The 22,415-nt window shown below is 43.0% G+C and overlaps 1 protein-coding gene across 1 annotated transcript in view; it reads right to left on the bottom strand.

Moving 5' to 3' along the window:
• Positions 1-2,273: 2,273 nt before the first annotated feature.
• LOC115097568 (collagen alpha-1(XI) chain-like) overlaps positions 2,274-22,415 on the bottom strand; it is a 319,380-nt gene continuing 299,238 nt past the window's right edge. Inside the window, exons 13-15 of the mRNA XM_029613505.1 lie at positions 11,479-11,532; positions 3,553-3,606; positions 2,274-2,303 (exon numbers count right to left, since the gene is read on the bottom strand). Of these exons, the coding sequence (XP_029469365.1) occupies positions 2,274-2,303; positions 3,553-3,606; positions 11,479-11,532 (138 nt within the window). The remainder of the gene's footprint in view (positions 2,304-3,552; positions 3,607-11,478; positions 11,533-22,415) is intronic.

A 22,415-nucleotide genomic window follows, 5' to 3' on the forward strand; every position in this document is an offset into this window, starting at 1 on the left:
AATATGGTGACTGAACTGGAAATCCTGCCCTAATAGGAAGTGCTGCACTCTCCTCAGAAAACTCAAGTTGCTGGTATTTCTTATTCCCAAGGTGTTGTGAGAGTTATATAATAGTTAAAGTCACCCTTGCCAATGATTTTCTTGCAAGCATGACAAGCCAAAATTACTAGATATTAAAAAAAAAAAAAAATCATTGCATACCATAGACACAACACAAGGCAAATAAACTATTGTAAAAAAAAAGTGAAAGAAAGAAAAGGAACTATTATGGAACTCATAGTTGTCTGTGTGCTGTTAATAAAGAGAACAATCTCTAAAAAGGATGGGTGAGCTCACATTGAACTTCCTGGGAGAGAATAGCCATGACAGATGAGAACTGAATCAATTCAAATACCTTTTCTTAGGTAACTGCTTTTCACTACATTCTCCTATAATAAACGTTTTCAGAGGTGGGTGGGAGGGTTTAGTAGCAATTCTATCTTGTGAAAATTAGGTAGGAGGGAAACAACAAAAAAGGGTTATGTTATTTAAATCCCATTCTACTGCAGCAGGAATAAGCCAGAATAGAGCGAGACTGGAGGAGTGTTGGACTCCCTGTTCTGGTAAGGCTGACCAGGCCTTGTCCCATCACGTGATAGGGGCAAGGTCTGGGGACTGGACCCAGGCCACGTAGCCTTGGTCCAAACCCCAGACCCTGAAAAATGAAAAACTTTGAAAATGGTATTGATCAGGCTCAGGGTTAGGGGACACCCTGAGCCTTCAGTTGACTATTGAAGATAACATTTTGAGGTACTAGGGGGTTAGGGGTGATAGTCTACCTGCCCCCCCCCCCCACAAAACTACCAGGATCCATTTTTGGGGGGGTTATTTATTTACTTATTTAAAGGCTTTTCTATACCGGCGTTCATGAAAAGACTCTCCCAATAGTAAGTGCAGAGCAGAGTTATAGTAGCCATTTTGGTCCTAGAGAAAACTAAATTGATTTATTTATTTTGGCCCCTTGCAGCCATTGAAATGTACTCTGTGTTTTCAGCTCTAAGAATTTTCCAGCAGCAGAAGGTTCAAGTAGAGTTCAGGAGGTGTAGCAGTTTATCTAAGTGACAGGGAGATTTCTTCCCCATAGGGGGATGGATTTTGTTGTGATATAAAAATTCTTCCCACGAGGCACAGGGTGGAGTTTGAAGGAGATTATAGAGAGGAATTCTTACTAAGAATACTCAGGAGCCAGTGCTGAGGATTTGCACAGAGGTTTTGTGCTGCAATCTGGCACAAATGTGGTATGAAGTTTTTGATAAGAGCTAAAGAGTCCTGTACTACAACCTGAAAGACTACACGGCAGCTAGAGTGGATGACTGAGATTTGCTGGGGGAGTAAAGGGATGTTCTGGACGCTCGACCGGAACTTGTTTCCGGTCGAGCGGGGTAATGTGGGCCCGTGCCCTCGGCGAGGAAGGGAAAGATAGGGGGGGGGGGGTAAGCAGGGGGCAGGATAAGGTTAGGGTCAGCACGCGGGCAGCGAAGGGGGGGGGGGGTGTTAGGAAGGACGCCGGAGGGGGGCAGGGGATTGGACGAGGAGGGTGGCCAGGGGGACGAGGGGCTGGGTCGGCAAGGTGGGGGTGGAGTCGTGCAAGGGGACGAGCTAGGCGAGCGAGAGGGGGGCGCGCGGCGAACGGACTCGTGCGGCGGCGCGGCGGAGAGCGGCTGGGGAATTTTGTTCCCTCCCTCCCGCCCTATGTATTCAACGGGTGGGGCAATGGTTTTTTGTCGCAGTGGGGGGGGGCGGTTGGCCCGAGCCAGACTGTTGTTGTTAGACTATGGGGTTTCAGCTGGTACGGGACGGAGGTTGACAACAGGGGGCCGTTGTCAACGTTGGGGGCTCCTTGCTAGCAATGGTGGCGGGAGACCCCGGGGGGGCCTGGCTCCTTGCAGACTGGCGGCGGGAGCCCGCCCGGGTTCGGCTCCTTGCAAACAAGTGGCGGGAGTGCGAGCCGGGGTGTGAGGCCGGATCAGTGAGCCGGACGGCTGTTAGTGACCATCCTGCCAGGAGCGGCGGATGGTCAGGGTACTTGGATGCTGAAACCCGGATGCAATGTTTATTGTTATTGATGGCTCGGGCCTGTGTATTTAATAAAGCTGCGGCCTTATTTAACCCGACTCTGTCTGTTGGTGAGTTATTGAGATGAGATGAAGGGAGACGAGCGAGTGTGGTCACGAGTGCCCATATTACTGCCAGTACTGAATGGGTACCATCTAGGAGGATAAAGACCCCAAGGTCTAAGGGGGCACCATCCTGCCTGGGGAAGCCTACAGTCACAAAAGGATGAAGAAGAAAAAAGTGGAACTGTGTTCCTGTGTGGGTCTAGAGGAGAACAGAAGACCTTTAGAAGAAGCTGAAAAGAGGGCTTTGTCCAAAGACCTTGGGTTTAGTTAGCCAAGTGAAAGAACTATGAGTATTTCCAGAATGTCTTGACCTGTGTAAAGACTGATAGGATTTTTCTTGTGATTTCCTGGACTGTTCTATTATCTACCTGCTATTTCCTTGGACTTTACTTTTTGGACTTTTAATAAATTATCTCTCTCTGTTTTGGAATAAACTTCCTTTGATGTGGGCTCCTATTTTTTTTTGTTGAACGCAAATCTCCCCTTACAGCTTTGCTGACATCCACTAGAATGAATCCTGGTTCTAGGACTGAAGCTGCTGAAGGTGACACCTGACAAATGGAAATGTTACATATTTATCTATAAACATTTGATAGTTCTCTTTTACCAAACTAGTCTAAAAATGGATTATGATCAGATTAAAATTAAATTCTTATTACAATAGTGAAGAGTTCACAATCTACATTCTTGGTAGAGTATGTAATATAAGTGTTAGTCAAAGATGATGTACAAGAGTTTTCACGACCAAATAGTCTCTGTCATCTAAAGAAGGAAGGATTCACATTTTGCTCCAATTAAAAAAAGGCATCACAATTTAAAGAATCCAGGGAAATGTCAGTGAATTTTGATAGCACTGTCCAGGAAATGATCACACACAAAGCACAAAAAAATCTTCTGGATGTTCCTTGTGCCAAGGCAAATACTTTAAGGACATGCCTGGGAGAAAAGTAAGTCTCCAAGTGAGTGTGCAACAGGCAGACTTGAACAGGGATTACAATCAAAGATCAAACTCTGGAATTTGTTGCCAGAGAATGTGGTTAGTGCAGTTAGTATAGCTGTGTTTAAAAAAGGATTGGATAAGTTCTTGGAGGAGAAGTCCATTACCTGCTATTAAGTTCACTTAGAGAATAGCCACTGCCATTAGCAATGGTAACATGGAATAGACTTAGTTTTTGGGTACTTGCCAGGTTCTTATGGCCTGGATTGGCCACTGTTGGAAACAGGATGCTGGGCTTGATGGACCCTTGGTCTGACCCAGTATGGCATTTTCTTATGTTCTTATGTTCTTATCAAAGCTTGATACCTCTAAAACCTGCTTAGTAACCACAAAGTCTCTATTTCATCCTCATCGTCTCAGAGACTTCCTACCGAAACTTTCACAAGTACTACTCACCTTCTCTCCTTTCTCGCCTTTCTCACCAAGTGGTCCAGGAGCCCCCAAGAATCCCTAAAGCAGAAGCACAAGACAGTGTTTGAAAAAGACCAAGTAAAGCTCCTGGAGGTGATCAACATGCTACCTACTGTGAGACAAGCGCCACAACTCAATTTCTCCATTGCTGTTAAATCTGGGAACTTTCAGCTTACTGCTCCTGGTTCATCTCAAGGTAAATTATTTCTTTTCATTGCTACTTGAGTCCCCCACCCACCCCCTCAGCTTTTTTTTTTTTTTTTTTTTACTATACACACATAGGTCAATATTCAATAAGCGCAGCAAGCAAAAAAGTTATCCAGATAAAGTGACCCAGCTAACTTCAGCAGCATATTCAGTAGCACTTATCTGGGTAAAAATGCTGCTGATATATTCAGCTTAATTTACCAGGATAAACTTATATGGGTATCTTTGTTGCTCACCAGCTTACTGAATATTCTTAAAAAAAACCTAAGGGCTGAACTCCACCCACCCCCAATATAATTAAAAAATGTTTCATGAACAAGTGGACTCCTCTTCTGATATATGTAAACCTGGTAAAATGGTCAAGCCAGACCACGCTCCTGCTTCTCCAATATAATTTAAAATTGTCCTGCAGTAAGTAGTGCTGATCACTACCCCAACCTGTATCGCTAAAAAATTTACCAAAAATTCCCACTCCCTTATCCCCATTCCTGAACCTCCAAAACTATTTCAAAAGCAGAATGGGAACAGGAAAGGCGGCTACCTGCTCTGCTCTGCCAAATAATAAGTGCTGATAACTCTGACAGCTACCAGCACTTAGTATTAATTTATTCAATATACTCACGCAGTGATGGGTCCATTCACTAATACCTGTCAGTGAAGAGACCAATCCCTATTCAGAATTCATTTCTGATTTATCAGATTAAAATTTAGCTGCTTGACAGGGTGTGAGATTTAAACCTAGGGTTTGTCTGGTTAATTTATAAAGTTAATCCAACAAACTCTTTAGAATATCATGACAATATAGAGATACATCTTTATAAACAGTATGGGGCGGATTTTAAAAGGCCCACGCGCGTAAATCCTTCTGGATTTACGCGCGCAGGGCCCTCGCACGCTGGCACACCTATTTTGCATAGGCCGCCGGCGAGCGTAAAGCCCCAGGACACGCGAAAGTCCCGGGGCTTTCGAAAAGGGGAGGGAGGGGGTGTGTCCGGGGGCATTCCCGAAATGACGCAGCGTTTCGGGGGCGTGCCCCGGCGTTTCGGGGGCGGGCCCGGGGGCGTGGCGCCAGCCCAGGGGCATGGTCGAGGCCTCCGGACCAGCCCCCAGGACCGGAGGACGGAGCGGGGCTGCCGGCAATGCGCGCAAAGTTAAGGGGGGGGTTTAGAAAGGGCCGGGGGAGGGGGTTAGGTAGGGGAAGGTGGGGGAAGGTGGGGGGAGGGAAGAAAAGTTCCCTCCGAGGCCGCTCCGAAATCGGAGCGGCCTCGGAGGGAACATGCAGCTCGCCCTGGGCTCGGCGCGCGCAGGTTGCACAAATGTGCACCCCCTTGCGCACGCTGACCCCGGATTTTATAAGCTACGCGCGTATCTTATAAAATCCAGCGTAATTTTGTTCGCGCCTGGTGCGCGAACAAAAGTACGCGCTCGCGTATTTTTTAAAAATCTGGCCCTATATATAGTACTCATATTTTGATAAAAACTTAAGGAGTTACATTAGTCAAAGTCCAAGGTGACCTTAAGAAAATACATACGCAGTGTATATCACGAGAAGTAAAATATATTTTAAGTGTGCGTGCCCTCTAAATAAAACTGAAAAATAAAAGATAGAAATTGAAAAAGAGCGCTTGCCAAGATAACTGAAGTTTCTTGGCAAACATTCAGATTTAAATTTGCCCCCCATCAAACTGCCAAAATTTTACTTGGGTAACTTTTTGCCTAGGTACAATTTAGTTGGAAAGAAGAGGTAGGGTGTGCCTATGGTAGGGGCATGGCCTAAATTTATCCAGGCAGCACCAATATTTAGCACTACTTCGAAATAAATTTAGCTGCTTAAATCTGGTCTAGGAAAATCACCATCTTAAAGTTACCTGGATAATTTTAACCAAGTATATATTTAGCTGTACGCTTACTCGGATAATTTCTTGCTCACCCACACTACTTCAATATAAACCTCTAAATATTCTAAATTATTAAAAATGAAAGTACTTGGTTGTAAACCTTTACATTTTGAGGGTAATTTTCAAATAGCCCATATAGTGGTTAAAACTGAAGAGTTCAAAATGAAATTATGTGCATAAATTTGCTTGAAAAGTTGTGGGTAAGTGATTGAGTATGCACAGAGATTAATTCAAGTAAAGTCAGACTTCTGCTTTGGAGCATGTAACTTGTGCGCATGCGCTTAAGTGCACACATTTAAAATCAAAACATATGCACGTAAGTGTCAACTGTCCCTATTATTCCTCTCTCTCTGTCCCACTGGAACACCTCTGCTCAGTTCATGTAAAAGTACATGCATGACTTTAAATGCACAGCCCTGGCTGATCTTGTAGTACCCATTTACACGCAATAAATCAGGTTTTATGCACAAAAATAGCTTTGAAAATTACCCCCTGTAATTTTGTGGATGGTTCCTTAAGAATTCTTATAGCTAAGCCCAGCCCAGTGGCTCAGTGACAGTTCTCTGCACTGTAATATGCAGACCTGCATTTGAATTCCCAGTCAGGTCCTCCATTCCCAGAGTCAGCCAGGACTGGGAATGCTGCGGAGGCATTTTGCTTAGGCTCCTTCTTGGCTAATAGGTCACTGAGACATTCCAGTGGAAACACAGAGGAGAGGATCACCTTGCTGGTGGCTGAAAGGAATCAGTAAGTTTTTGCTTGGGACATTGACTTTTTTAAAAGTATTGGGGCAAAGTTAACTATTTGGGAATATTATTTAGAGTGTTTGTGCCTTTAATAGTCAGAAAGGCAGTGAATAAACAAGTTAGACTGTTTGTATTTTTAGTCAGTCAATAAGGTAGCAGAAGGCAGGCAGCGAATAACAAGTTAGACTGTTTGTATTTTTAGTCAGTCAATAAGGTAGCAGTAGGTAGTGTGTTTATTTTTAAAAGTCTGCAGAACTGAGTGTTCTCCAGACTTTTAAAGAGCTGAGTGTTTGTATTTAATACTAACTGAGTGCTTGTATTGAAAAAAAAAAAAAACCACAAACCCCCCCCCCCCCAAAAAAAAAAAAGTAGCCAGAAGCTAGAAATAAGCTAGGAGCAGTATATACCAAAGTAAAAAAGTTGAATAGTTCAGCTCAGTTACTCACCTTGGAAAGGTGTTGAGGTAGTGTGATTGGGTTTGAATAGGGACCAACATTTGTTAATCAAGGGAGCAGTGAGTCACTCAGGCTGACTAACTGAAGTTAGACTGTATTTCCCAACCCTCCCACCCCCCCCCCCCCCCCCCCCTACCCCATCCCTTAATTTTTAGGCAGGTGCCACTTTCACAAAAAAAAACAAAACCAAAAAAAAACAAAACATCAACAAAAACTTTATTGAGAATTCGATCAGACCCCGGTAGGCCACTACCAGACACATAGGGTAGATTTTCAAACCGCGCGATTTGGCCTACTTTGCTGGCGCATCAGGCGCAAGCAAAAGTACGCTGGATCTTAGTAGATACGCACGGAGCTGCGCGTATCCGCTAAAATCCGGGATCGGCGCGCGCAAGGCTATCGATTCCGTATAGCCGGCGCGCGCCGAGCCACGCAGCCTACCTCCGTTCCCTCCGAGGCTGCTCCGAAATCGGAGCGGCCTCGGAGGGAACTTTCTTTTTGCCCTCCCCTCACCTTCTCCTCCCTTCCCCTACCTAACCCACCCGCCCGGCCCTGTCTAAACCCCATCCTTACCTTTGTCGGGGGATTTACGCCTCCCGGAGGGAGGCGTAAATCCCCGTGCGCCAGTGGGCCGCTAGCGCGCCGGGACGCGACCTGGGGGCGGGTCCGGAGGGCGCGGCCACGCCCCCGGACCGCCCCGGGCCGTAACCACGCCCCCGGACCCGCCCCCAAAACGGCACTGCGCTCGGTCCCGCCCCCCGACACGCCCCCGACACGCCCCCCTCCGTAAACCCCGGGACTTACGCGAGTCCTGGGGCTCTGCGCGCGCCGGTAGGCCTATGTAAAATAGGCTCACCGGCGCGCAGGGCCCTACTCGCCTAAATCCGCCCGGATTTGGGTGGATTTAGGCGAGCAGGGCTCTTAAAATCTGCCCCATAGTGAATTCAGTAATACATTTAAAGGAAGTTAGACACATTCCTACTCCCATAGCAACCTAAAACTTAACTAGGAACTGATCAAAATTGAGATGAAGGCAGCAGTCTAGCAGCAAGAGGGGGGCTTCCCAGTCTTTTGCATCGAGTGTCACGTGTATGATTTTTTACCCACCGGTGAGAAGTTGTACATGTGCATGCGATGCAAAGAGCTCCTGGCTCTCAGAGAATGAGTCCGATCTCTGGAGGCTAGAGTGGCAGACCTGGAGGAGCTGAGGCAGACAGAGAGGTATATAGATGAGACCTTCAGGGGCATAGTAGTCAAGTCCCAACTTCAGACTGGAAGCCCTGGTGCTGCCTTGGAGGAAGAAGGTCTCATGATGGGAGAGCACCAACCAGGTGTAGCAGGAAAGGATCCTGTAGCAAGGACCTGCTCTCTAGGTGATGCATTGTCCTTTCGCACTGAGGATATCTCCCCAAGGCCTACTGCCCAGGAGGGAAGGGTTAGGTCGGCCGTCATAGTTGGTGATTCGATTATTAGGAATGTAGATAGCTGGGTGGCTGGTGGGCGTGAGGATCGGCTGGTAACATGCCTACCTGGTGCGAAGGTGGCGTGTTACGCGTGTAACTGGGTCTACACACGCTGGGCCTATTTTAAAAAGGCCCGGCGATGCACGTAAAGCCCTGGGACGCGTGTAAGTCCCAGGGCTTTACAAAAGGAGCGGGGGTGGGGCCAGAGGCCTCCGACAGAGCAACCATTGTCACTGTGTCGGAGGATTGTGTGCCGGCAGCCTGCCAGCGTGCGCAACTTGCGACTGCCCAGAGGCAGGCGCAAAAGGTAAGACAAAGGTCGGGGGTGGGGGGTTAGAGTAGGGCTGGGGGAGGGGAAAGGTTAGGGGAAGGGGTGAGAAGGTCAGGTTAGGAGTCTGGGAAGTTCAATTCCAGGCTGCTCCAATTTCAGAGGAGCCAAGGAGGGAACGGGGGAAGGCAGCGTGGCTCGGCATGCGCAAAGTGCACAATTGTGCACCCCCTTGCGTGCACTGACCCCTGATTTTATAACTTGCGCGTGCAAGATATAAAATCAGGTGTACATGGGCGTGCGCTGGGTAGCGCGCGCACCTTTTTAAAATCTACCCCTATGAGTATAACCCTTGTTATAGCCAGGCTGGTGCTATGCAGATTATCCTTGCCTTGACCCGAAGGATCTTCTGAACTGTCTTGACAATTAGATGAATTGGTGGTTACAAATAGAGCAGACTAAAGCTACAGTCTAGCACAAAAGTGTCAGCTGCTTGGATTCATGGAGCAGAACTCAATCTTTCTCCTTCTAAGGTGAACAGGTCAATCACTGTTTTGCCTAAACAAGTTGTTTGCAATCCCTGATCTAGGAACCACTCATATGGATGTAACACTGCTGAGGTGGTCCACCAATATGCTATAGAGATGGGCATTAAGATGTCCTGCAGTTAGTTTTCAGCTCCAGGTAATTCATTTGCAAAGGATTTGCTGCTGGGGACCACAATACTTAGATTATACACCCCACCAGTCTGCTCCCCTCACCCCTTGGTGGAAGTGTCAGTGGACAGTCACTTGATGAAACATACAATGATAGATCCACCTTTAGAACTTCTATATTCAACCACCACTGAAAGCTACTCTCATTCCAGGAATCAACGAGATTTAGTAAGATAATGGCAAATAGGGATGATCTCATTGGCTTCAGAAGCCCCAGTGAAGGCCTTGCATGTGCAGATGAATCAGAGGAAGCACATGTACTGCATCTGCCACATGTCTGAGAAGACCTAGCTCAATGCTGGTGAAGAAAAGACCTTACCAGGCCCATCAGCAATGCAATTCTTTCAACAGGGAGAAAAACTTTTTCCTGAATTCTTAGAGGTGGGACCAGGTCTGATCTTTCAAAGTTGACCAGAAAGCCTAGAGACTGGAGGAACTATATTGTCTTCTCGAGTTGATTGATTTTGTTATTTTCTCCTCCCACTTTCTGTATTGCTTGGGGATGTCATGTTAATTTCATTGGCCATTTCCTGCCACCCCCATTATTTAGTTTAAATGTCTGATAATATAAGATCTGAATTTCTCACTTAGCATCCTCCTTCCTGCTAGAGACAAATGAAGGCCATCCTTTCCATAAAGCTTTTTATTGCTCCATACATGACCCTAGTCTCCAATGTTTCCACAACCACTTTCTATACACCAGGTTTTGAGCCAGGAATTGAAATTATCTATATGGCAAGACTTCTCTTTTCCCTTTCCATGAACAGGTAGTACTTCCAAAAAGACAATTGTCTTTGCAGTGTGCTTTATCATCTTTCCTAGATTTTGGAAATCTTGGCAGCCATTTCTATCAAGGTCATTGACCCCCAGATGGATGATATCAAAGTTCTTACTTCAATGACTTGGACTAACTGGTTTGTATTTCTACTAGCTGAGGATCCTGGAAGGCATTTAACTGTTGTGTTGCCATCAAAATGTGCTCCCAAATTGGTTCCTCTGATGATCGAGTCTCCCAGCAGAAGCAGCTTTCTTTTTTGACATTTGATACTGTTGAAGGGCTTCTGGGTGCATTGGGTAACTTCACATTTAGAAATCACTTCAAAATCTAATGCTGAGGTTTCTTCATTCTCCAATGCAGAAAAAGCATTTTGTAAGGGTAACAGCGGGGAGAGTGGGTGTCTCTTCATCATAGACTTTATTCTGCCAGAGCCCACTTTTATCCACTTGCTCCTGGGTTTTTGAATCCTGGACGTCCGACATTTCTGGGGGAGTGGAGGTTGATGCACAGGATGCTGAAAAGTTGGAAAAGGTGGGTGTCTATTTGTCACATGTCTTGTTCTACCAGAGCCTGCTGTAAACCATTTTTCTTTCCTGGGTGTCTGTAAGCTCTGTGGGAGATGGGCAAGAGATACTGGATAGTTCAAGAAAGGGGAAGTTAATTGAATCCTGGACAATTCTTCCCTTAGAAGATGAATCAGCTCCATTTTAATTGCACAGCCTTTGATTCTCCAAATGATAGGCCTTGGGAAATAAGCTCCACAATTGTTGCATTGTAACCAAGGCAGACACTTTTGCAATTATACACCACAAATATATATATATAACAATGAGTAAAAGATCATTTAGCGAGTTCTGGAAGGCTCCTGATCTGGATCAGCTCACTAGTCCAAAGACCTTTCTTCTCCTCACTACAGTACAGATTAAATTTAATATGAAGCATTGCAAAGTTTCAAAAATAATTCTAACTACTTTCTCCATCTATTTTCAACATTTCCTCCTGCATTGCTTTTTTTCCTACCACCAAATTCATAATCCTCAACAACCATGCCTCAGTTCTCAAATCTCCAAGCCACAAGTGGAGGTAGGAGAGGCAGAATTGCTGTACTGCTGCTTCTCTTCTCTGAGTTACGATTCTCTGGAACTCATGCTGCCCTCTCTTCCTTCCTCTGGTATCAACATACTTGCAGGAAGACTGAATTGCTAAAGTTGGTGGGTTCTCTTCTTGGCTACATGGCACAAGGCATTTGTGAAGTGATTTTTCACTTGCCAATCATCCGTTCTTGATCAACACCAGCAACCTGGTAAACAGAACATTTCACATGCTACTAGCCCCATCGGTTGCATCTGTTCTCAATTTCACATACACACACAGTCTTACCTCATCTCCTTTCTCTCCAATTAGGCCTTGATCACCTTTAAAACCCTGCAGCCCCTGTGGAAAAGTGAAAAGAAACAATATTATTAAAATAAAGAGTATAGAGAAAAATAAAATATTTGTAGAAATTAAACTCTTACAGAGGGCAATTTTCAAACGGATTTCCATGAAATTACACATGAAAAATGTGTAATCCACTTAACTGAAAATTATCCACATTTTGCTTCAGTAAAAGTACACACGATGTTCCAGAAAGTGTACTTTTACATGCATTTGGATTTTCAAAACTCTGTAACTAGTTTTGGTCAGAAAATCTATCCGCAGATTTAAAAAAAAGGTGGAAATCTCTGCAGTTCCCTGTACGTACCCAAATCAATCCAGACTCCTGGTTTTGCCTCCCCTCCAGCAGATGGAGACAGAGAATTGGTCACAATGCAGTTAGTTTGAAAACTGCCCCTACAAGGGTAGGTGGTGTTGCTAAATCCTCACCCAACTTCTCCAGGATCACTAAATCCAAACTATCAAATGATAACAGAGACCTGCACCTTTTGCTTTTCCTTCTTCCTTTTCTTAAAGTGGGAGATAATATATACCTATGAGGCCAGGGAAATAGATTCAGGTTGAACTTTTAATATCTCTAGCAGATATCCTTTCAATACATCCAGGGCAGAAACAGAAGTAATCTTTGGGAAGTTAATGGTTAAAAGACAGGAAACAGAGAGTAGGATTAAATGGTCAGTTTTCTCAGTGGAAAAGGGTAAACAGTGAAGTGCCTCAGGGATCTGTACTTGGACCGGTACTTTTCAACATATATATATAAATGATCTGGAAAGGAATACGATGAGTGAGGTTATCAAATTTGCGGATGATACAAAATTATTCAGAGTAGTTAAATCACAAGCAGACTGTAATACATTACAGGAGGACCTTGCAAGACTGGAAGATTGGGCATCCAAATGGCAGATGAATTTTAATGTGGACAAGTGCAAGGTGTTGCATATAGGGAAAAATAACCCTTGCTGTAGTTACATGATGTTAGGTTCCATATTAGGAGCTACCACCCAGGAAAAAGATCTAGGCATCATAGTGGATAATACTTTAAAATCATCGGCTCAGTGTGCTGCAGCAGTCAAAAAAGCAAATAGAATGTTAAGAATTATTAGGAAGGGAATGGTTAATAGAACGGAAAATGTCATAATGCCTCTGTATCGCTCCATGGTGAGACCGCACCTTGAATACTGTGTACAATTCTGGTCGCCGCATCTAAAAAAAGATATAGTTGCGATGGAGAAGGTACAGAGAAGGGCAACCAAAATGATAAAGGGGATGGAACAGCTCCTCTATGAGAAAAGGCTGAAGAGGTTAGGGCTGTTCAGCATGGAGAAGAGACGGCTGAGAGGGGATATGATAGAGGTCTTTAAGATCATGAGAGGTCTTGAATGAATAGATATGACTCAGTTATTTAAACTTTAGAATAATAGAAGGACTAGGGGGCATTCCATGAAGTTAGCAAGTAGCACATTTAAGACTAATCGGAGAAAATTATTTTTCACTAAACGCACAATAAAGCTCTGGAATTTGTTGCCAGAGGATGTGGTTAGTGCAGTTAGTGTAGCTGGGTTCAAAAAAGGTTTGGATAAGTTCTTGGAGGAGAAGTCCATTAACGGCTATTAATCAATTTTACTTAGGGAATAGCCACTGCTATTAATTGCATCAGTAGCATGGGGTCTTCTTAGTGTTTGGGTAATTGCTGGGTTCTTGTGGCTTGGTTTGGCCTCTGTTGGAAACAGGATGCTGGGCTTGATGGACCCTTGATCTGACCCAGCATGGCAATTTCTTATGTTCTTATGAAATGTAAGTTATGAAACTTTGCAGCATTTTCCAAAGTCTCAAACATGTTATGCAAGTAAAATGTTCAGAAAGATGATGTATCTATTCAGAAAGATTTTTCCAACCCTGCTCCTGCTTTCCAAATTTCTTGTAAATTAAATACCTTAAGGCAAATTTTAAAAGCCCTATGCATGCCAAAGTCGGGAAATACGTGAGTATTTCGGGCGGCATGTGCCATGTGGATTTTAAGAAGCACCTGAGTATGCGCACAAATGGGAAATGCAAAAAAGGGGTGGATCATGGGTGGGACATGTGGGGTCCGGGCATTTAACATGAAATGTGCACATAAGTATTTACTTGCACAAGCGCACGCTGGGGTTCCCTACTGCATAACTTTATTTCTGCTATGAATGGCATATAAGTAATGAAACAAAAAAACAAGGCTAGTAGGGGAGGAGGAATAGCCTAATGGTTAGAGCAGTGGACTATGAACCAGGAGACCAGGGTTCAAGTCCTGCTGTCACTCCTTGTGACCTTGGGCAAGTCACTTTACCCTCCATTGCCTCAGGTACACACTTAGATTGTAAACCCTCTGGGGATAGAAAAATACCTACAGTACCTGCATGTAAACCGGTGTGATATCTCAATTGAGATCAAATGTCAGTATATAAAAATGATAAATAAATAAAATAAATAGTTAGCAAGGTTTTAAGGGGTTTGGGCTAAAAAGGTAAAAGGGAGAAATTAACTAGGGGGTTAGGAAGTCCTATCCTTTACCTGGGCAAACTGAAAATGGCCTGTTGACACTGGCATGTTCCCTTATTCAATACAGGATTTCAAGAACATTTGAGGATTGCATACACCAGAGGCCACAATTTGAAAGATATTTTAGTGAGATCAGCACTGCCAACATTAGAACAGAGAGGGAGAGAATATACAGTTGGGCATTAAGCGGATGGAAAATGTTGCATGTGTGCTACAACTTTGCAGGTGTCCACTCTACAATGCAGACAGTGATGAAAGTCATACAGATTATAACACTGCAGGGGTAATTTATTAGATTCAATGTCCCTGTTAATTACTGTACATTGGATGGAGAAAATGACCTATTAGGATCCGATTACAGAAACATGGCAGTCAACACAACAATTTAGTAAGAAGTACTCCAGTGGGCTCCCACTGTGAAAAACATCATCATTCTTTCCAGAATTTACATTGGGTGATTTTAGAGCAAGTCTGGACATCTGCACGAGGAGATCTTCAATAGACTTTGAATTTAAGGGAGCAACAGTGGATTTCTATTTTGAGTACTGTTAGCCCATCAGGCCTTAATGACCAGTTAGAGTGGTAGTCTCTGATCTAACTCTTTACTATATAGCTTTGCTTTTTTGTTTCTGAAATTTCCATTACATAAAGTTGTGTTTTAATTACATCACATCTGGTTTCCTTCCATTAAAAACAGGTTGTCTTTTCAGATACCTTGTGGACCATTTATTCATCGTCCTAATGGGGGTAAGTAACATCAAATACACATCTAAGATGTTGTAAAAAAAAAATGGAATTCAAGTCTCCCCTTGCAACAGATATACATTGAAACACGGCTCCATGTCTGGGGTTTCACCAAGGAGATGATGGTGTTGTTACTGATTAAGTTAAGTAATTCTTTGCCCTTTGAAATAGAAATTAGAAACATTGACTTTTAGAAACACTTTTTTGCATGCTACTGCATTGCACTAGAACATTAAAAAAACAGGGATCTGAAATGACATCATAGAGTTTTGGGTAACAAATTCCTGCTACCTTTATAATTGATGGTCCCACAAAACTTTTTTGATGAAAGAGAAGCATATCCTAGCATGGGGGTTTGTTGACATATCTATATTGTTTCCCTTGACATAGCATAAGAGCTGTGCTTCATTTTTTGTGCTGGGATTGTTTCTGCCACGTGAATGTATGCTTACTTTTTACGCTATTATTAAATGACATACAAGTGACAAGCACAAGAAAAATATTTTTTGAAAAGATTTGTTAGGAAAGAGAAGGAAGGTTTCATACAATTTTTCTATATCACTACATCCAATAGTGTATTTAATATAATCATTAACCAGCCTCCTCCTGCCTGGTATTTCTTTATCTCTATATTGTAGCGTGTGTGAAACTTTTTTATTTTTATTAAAAAGGAAAAAATATTTTAATGTGAAAAAACTCTTTAAAGATCTTCGCTGTTATTCATCCATATCTATGCGTCGGTTTTATGACTGCAACAATTATCACCCAGACCGTTAATCACTATGAAAACGCCAAAGTCATAGATTGTTAACTGTTAACTGTTAGCACCAACTGAATTACATAGCAAAACTTTCCCGATTTATCTGAATATCTCTGTTTTCCCGACTGTCTCTGTTTTCCCAACAAGGCCTTGTTTCAGATCGTGAGATCCTTCATCAGGGGATTTTCATGTACTTCCAGTTCATCAAAATCATTCAGCGTTTCACGGAGCTGTCTATCGTGTTTTCATGGTCGCCATGTTGTGTTTGTAGCCCATATTGCTGACTGCTTATATATTATCCTCTTGCTCCCAAATATCACCAATCCTAGTCCACTTAAATTCAACGTCATCTCGTCCATTTAAAGGACCGCGTCCCAGTCGAGTTCCTCAATGAGCCCGCTAGATGACTGAGTTTGAAGCGAGAAAATCCAATAGGCTTCTCTATGGTTCAACAAATCAATGCGATTGTCACCATGTATTAATTATTTAACTTGATCAAGAATGGTCCATTTTATTTGGGTCGGCGCCTGCAAGGGGGTGCACAATTGTGCAACTTGCGTGCGCCGAGCTGCGCAGCCTTCCTCCGTTCCCTCCGCCCCCCGCACCTTCCCCTCCATTCCCCTATCTAACCCACCCCCCAGCCCTATCTAAAACTCCCTCCTTACCTTTATCCGGAAAGTTAAGCCTCTCTACGGGCAGGCGTAACTTGCACGCGCCGGCTGGCTGCCGGCGCGCCATCCCCCAGCACAGCGGCTGTTCTGGAGGCCTCGGTCCTGCCCCCGGAATGCCCCCGGGCCAGCGCCCCACCTCCGCCCCCAGAATGCCCCTTTTTCGAAGCCCCGGGACATATGCGCATCCCGGGAATTGCGCACACCGCCGAGCGGGCACACGCAGGGGCAGCTTGGGGCAGCTTTTCGGGGGTTACGCGCATAACCCTTTGAAAATCTGCCTCATGGTGTACAGCATCGGCACACTTTTACCCAAATAAAATGGACCATTCTTGATCAGGTTAAATCATCAATACGTGGTGGCAATCGCATTGATTTGTTGAACTGTAGAGAAGCCTATTGGATTTTCATGCTTCAAACTCAGTCACTCAATGAGTAACTCGACTGGGGCGTGGTCCTTTAAATGGACGAGATGACGTTGAATTTAAGTGGACTAGGATTGGTGATATTTGGGAGCAAGAGGATAATATATAAGCAGTCAGCAATATGGGCTACAAACACAACATGGCGACCGTGAAAACACAATAGACAGCTCCGTGAAACGCTGAATGATTTTGATGAACTGGAAGTACATGAAAATCCCCTGATGAAGGATCTCATGATCTGAAACAAGGCCTTGTTGGGAAAACAGAGACATTTGGGAAAACAGAGATATTCTGATAAATCGGGAAAGTTTTTCTATGTAATTCAGTTGGTGATAACAGCTTAACAATCTATGACTTTGGCATTTTCATAGTGATTAATGGTCTAGGTGATAATTGTTACAGTCGTAAAACTGACGCATAGATATGGATGAATAACAGCGAAGATTTTTAAAGAGTTTTTTCACATTAAAAGATTTTTTCCTTTTAATAAAATTAAAAAGGTTTAACACACGCTACAATATAGAGATAAAGAAATACCAGGCAGGAGGAGGTTGGTTAATGATTATATTAAATACACTACTGGATGTAGTGATATAGAAAATTGTTTGAAACCTTCCTTCTCTTTCCTAAAAAATGTTTTCAAAAAATATTTTTCTTGTGCTTGTCACTTGTATGTCATTTAATAATAGTGTAAAAAGTAAGCATACATTCACGTAGGAGATTAATAAAATAAAATATATACAAGAAAAATTAAAAAAATATTGAGAAAGGAGGTGATATCTTGTAGAATTGAGTCTTAAGGTATATATCTCTTGATACATCATTGATAGTGCATCTAATCCATTGGGATTGTTTCTGCGGCACAGCTCTGTGTGCTACAGCAACTCCAGCAATCCCTCTCCTGCCGTACCAAGCAGCAATACATCATAGTAATATAGTAACACAGTATATGATGGCCGACAAAGACAGAATGGTTCCTCCAGTCTGTCCATTCTTTCTGTTAAGGGTAGCAACTGCCGCTCCATGCAGGTTATGCCCATATAGAAATTTTGCACCTAAAGTTACAAAGTTTACTCTTTTTTTCATTTCCATCTTCTAGCCATTAGGGATTCTTTCTATTTATCACAAGACCTTTTAATTCCATTACTGTTCTTTTCTTCACCATTTTTTCCAGGGCATTCTGTGCATCCACCATCCTTTCCATAAAGAAATAATTCCTGATATTGTTCCTGAGTCTACCCTTTTGGAGTTTCAGATCATAACCCCTGGTTCCACACCTTCATTTTTATAGATATTTAAAACTCTGTAACATATCTCCTGTCTTCCAGATGCAGACATTTTTAGGTCATCCAGTCTCATCTCATAAGTCTTTCGATGCAGACACACCATTTTGATTGCCTTTCCCTGGACCATTTCCATTCTATCTCTATCCTTTTTGAGATACAGTCTCCAGAACTAAACACATTATTCCAGGTGAGGCCTCACAAAAGACATGTACAGGGGGCATTACCACCTCTTTTTTTCCTGCTGTTTATGCCTCTCTCTATGTAGCCGAGCATCCCTCTAGCCTTAGCCACCGCTTTGTGACATTGCTTTGCTATCTTCAGATCATCAGATGCTCTCACGGCAAAATCTCTTTCTCGGTCTGTATGCATCAATCTTTTGCCCTCCACCCCCATCACATTCCTTTGGATTTTATTACACCACAAATTCATGGCTTTGTACTTTTTAGCACTAAATATTTGCTGTTAAATTGCTATTGCCCCTCTACTCCTTCAGAGGTGTCCAGATCTTAGTGTCTTCCACAAAAAGACAAACCTTACCTCTAATCCCTCTGCAATATCGCTCACAAAGATATTGAACTGAACAGATCTCAGAACTAACCCTGGAGGTACTCCAATTATCACTTTTCTCACCTCAGAGTGGGTCCCATTTATCATTAAATGCTGTCTTTTGTCCATCAACAAATTTTGGAATCTATTCCGCCACTTTGGAACCCACTCCTTGCCATTTCATTTTGTTCATGAGACTATGTGAGATAGTTTTAAAAGCTTTTCTGAAATCTAGATAAAGTGCTCATCATTTGTCTAATGCTCTAGTCACCCAATCAAAAAAATCAATCAGGTTCATTTGTCTTGACCTTCCTCTGGTAAAACAATGATGCAAACCACCGGATTATAGATAGTGAACTATCCTTTCCTTCAGCATAATCTTTGTTATTTTTTTCCACCATCGAGGTAAGGCTTACCAGCCTGTATTTTCTACCCTCCTCTTTGCTACCATACCACTTTTGTGAAGCGGAGCCACAATCGCCCCTTCTCTAATCTTGTGGCATCACTCCCGTCTCCAAGGATCTATTGAACAGAGCAATCAGTGGACTCCCAGCACCTCTCTTATCTCCCTTAGTATCTTAGGATGTATTTATTAGGCCCCATGGCCTTGTCCACTTTCAGTTTTGCTAGTTCCACCCAAACACACTCTTTTGTAAATGGGGTTGCATCTACCCCACTCCCATCCATACACTTATCAACTAGCAACAGTTCTCTTTGACGGTCTTCTTTAGTGAACACTGATCAAAAGTATTTGTTTAATATTTCTACTTTTTCCTTATCTTTCTCTAAACATTGCTCCTTGGCTCCTTTCAGTCTTCCAATACCATCATTGATCTTTCTCATTTATCTGATATATCAGAAAAATGTTTTGTCACCTCATAAGAACATAAGAAATTGCCATGCTGGGTCAGACCAAGGGTCCATCAAGCCCAACATCCTGTTTCCCACAGAGGCCAAACCAGGCCACGAGAACCTGGCAAGTACCCAAACACCAAGAAGATTCCATGCTACTGATGCGATTAAAAGCAGTGGCTATTCCCTAAGTCAACTTGATTAATAGCAGTTAATGGACTTCTCCTCCAATAACTTATCCAAACCTTTTTTGAACCCAGCTATACTAACTGCACTAACCACATCCTCTGGCAACAAATTCCAGAGCTTAATTGTGCATTGAGTGAAAAAGAATTTTCTCTGATTAGTCTTAAATGTGCTACTTGCTAACTTCATGGAATGCCCCCTAGTCCTTCTATTATCCGAAAGTGTAAATAACTGATTCACATCTACTTGTTCAAGACCTCTCATGATCTTAAAGACCTCACTTTGTCTCTTTGGTTATCCTTTCTTCAACTTGAGCTTTTGCTCTCCTGATTTCTTTCTTTGTCTCTTTCAGCTTCATCAGTTAGTTTTCTCTTTTTCAGTTCCTTTAGTTTTTCAGCCACCTCTTTGGTGAACCATAACTGTTTCATTTAACTCATACATTTATTTAGTTTTCTTACGTAAAGATTTGTTGCTTTTATTATAGCTCCTTTTAATTTGGTCCACTGTAGTTTCTCCCAGCCTTCTAGCTCCTCCTCAAGGTATCTAACCATATTATCAACATCTGTATATTTGAAATCCAGGACTTTGTTTTTCATGTGACTTCTTTCCTTCTTGGTCTCTATACCCAATCTTACTGTCTGATGATCACTAAATATTAGATATGCTGTCTTCATTTGTGAGTGCCAGGACCAGCATCACTCCTCCCTTCTTGAGTTCTATCACCATTTGTCTGAGCAGAGCCCCTTGAAGGGCATCACACATACTCTAGACGTTTACCATATTCTGTAGTAGGAATACTTCAATCCGTATTCAGTTGATAGATTAAAATATCTGATGAGCAGAACCTCTTGGATGTCTTCAGCCAGATCTCTGTCCAGTTCTTCTGAGTCGGTGGCCTTTGACCACAGCATTGTAAATGGAAGTGCCATTGTCTTTTTTAAAGACTGCCTACAGTGCTTCTTCCTTTCTCCATGCCTCCTGCATTTCAGTTGCTTTGATATTGTTTTTGACAGAGAACAACTCCTCCCCCTTTTCTGACATCCCTATTCTTCCTCAACAGGTTTTAGCGTGGTATGGCCATATCCCATTCATGGGATTCACTTAATTATGTCTCTGTAATTGCAATGCATTTGGGCCGCCCCAGTTCCCTCCCAGTCCACTCCAATTAAGGAGTGGACCGGGAGGAAACTTCCCTACCCCCCACATCTAAACTCCCTCCTTCTTCCCATCTGCTCCCCACCCCCTAAACCCTACCTTTTTTTGTTTCTTTCTTTGTTTTGAAAATTACTTCAGCTGCCAGCACATGAGTCTTTGGGACAGCCAACAATGGCACTGTCCCGGCCCCCCCCCGCCCCACCCAGATCATGCCCCCGGTCCACCTCTTCGAAGAGGCCGGGCACTTATTTGCATACAGGCCTTTACGTAAGAGGCCAGGCCTCTTTAAACATTCGCTCAGCTCGCACAAGGCCCAGCCACGCGCATAAAGGCCATAATTTGCGCACATAGGGCTTTTAAAATCTAGTCGTTAATGCACAATCGAATCTTTATGGGTAGAAATCCCTTGTGTGTTGGGGAAGAGTATCAGGATAGGAGTATACTACCATCCACCTGGCCAAAAAGATGAGATGGACAGTGAAATGCTAAAAGAAATTAGGGAAGCTAAACAAATTGGAGTGTATTAATAATGGGAGATTTCAATTACCCCAATTTTGACTGGGTAAATGTAACATTAGGACATGCTAGAGAGATAAAGTTCCTAGAAAGAACAAATGACAGTTTTATGGAGCAATTGGTTCAGGAACCAACAAGAGAGGGATCAATTTTAGATCTAATTTTCAGTGGAGACCAGGATCTGGTGAGAGAGGTAACAGTGGTGGGGCCACTTCACAATAGTGATCATAACATGATCAAATTTGAATTAATGACAGGAAGGGGGACAGTAAGTAAATCCATGGCTCTAGCATTAAACTTTCAAAAGGGAAACTTTGACAAAATGAGGAAAATAGTTAAAAAAAACAATCTGAAAGTTGCAGCTACAAAGGTAAAGAATGTGCAATAGGCGTAGACATTGTTTAAAAATACCATCTTAGAAGTGCAATCCAGATGAATTCCATGCATTAAGAAATGTGGAAGGAAGGCCAAACGATTGCTGACATGGTTAAAAAGTGAGGTGAAAGAGGCTATTTTAGCCAAAAGATCTTCATTCAAAAATTGGAAGAAGGATCCATCAGAGGCTAAATAGGATAAAGCTTAAGCATTGTCAAGTTAAATATAAGTCATTGATAAGACAGGCAAAGACAGAATTTGAAAAGAAGTTGGCCATAGAGGCAAAACCTCATAATACAAACTTTTTAAAATATATCCGAAGCAGGACTGATCGAGGGGTTAAAGGGGTACTTAGGGAAGATAAGGCCGTTGCAGAAAGACTAAATTAATTCTTTGCTTCTGTGTTTATTGAGGAGGATGTTTGGGAGATACCCATTCTGGAGATGGTTTTAAAGGGTGATGATTCAGATGATCTGAACCAAATTATGGTGAACCTGGAAGATGTAGTAGGCTAGATTGACAAACTGAAGAGTAGTAAATCACCTGGACTAGATGGTATACACTCCAGGGTTCTGAAAGAATTCAAAAATGAAATTTCAGACCTATTAGTACAAATTTGTAACCTATCATTAAAATTGTCCATTGTACCTGAAGACAGTAGGGTGGCCAGTAGAGATGTGAATCGTGTGCCAGATTGTCTTAACGATCAGGTTCGGCTGGGGGGGGGGAATCTGATCGTTAAGATATGTGAATTGGAATCGTTTCCGATTCCAATTCACATCGCTAATTTTTTTTTTAGGGAGGCCCGCGCCGCTAAAAAAAACCTCACCCG

This window comes from Rhinatrema bivittatum, chromosome 8 (genome assembly GCF_901001135.1).
Source record: "Rhinatrema bivittatum chromosome 8, aRhiBiv1.1, whole genome shotgun sequence".
Lineage (NCBI taxonomy): Eukaryota > Metazoa > Chordata > Amphibia > Gymnophiona > Rhinatrematidae > Rhinatrema > Rhinatrema bivittatum.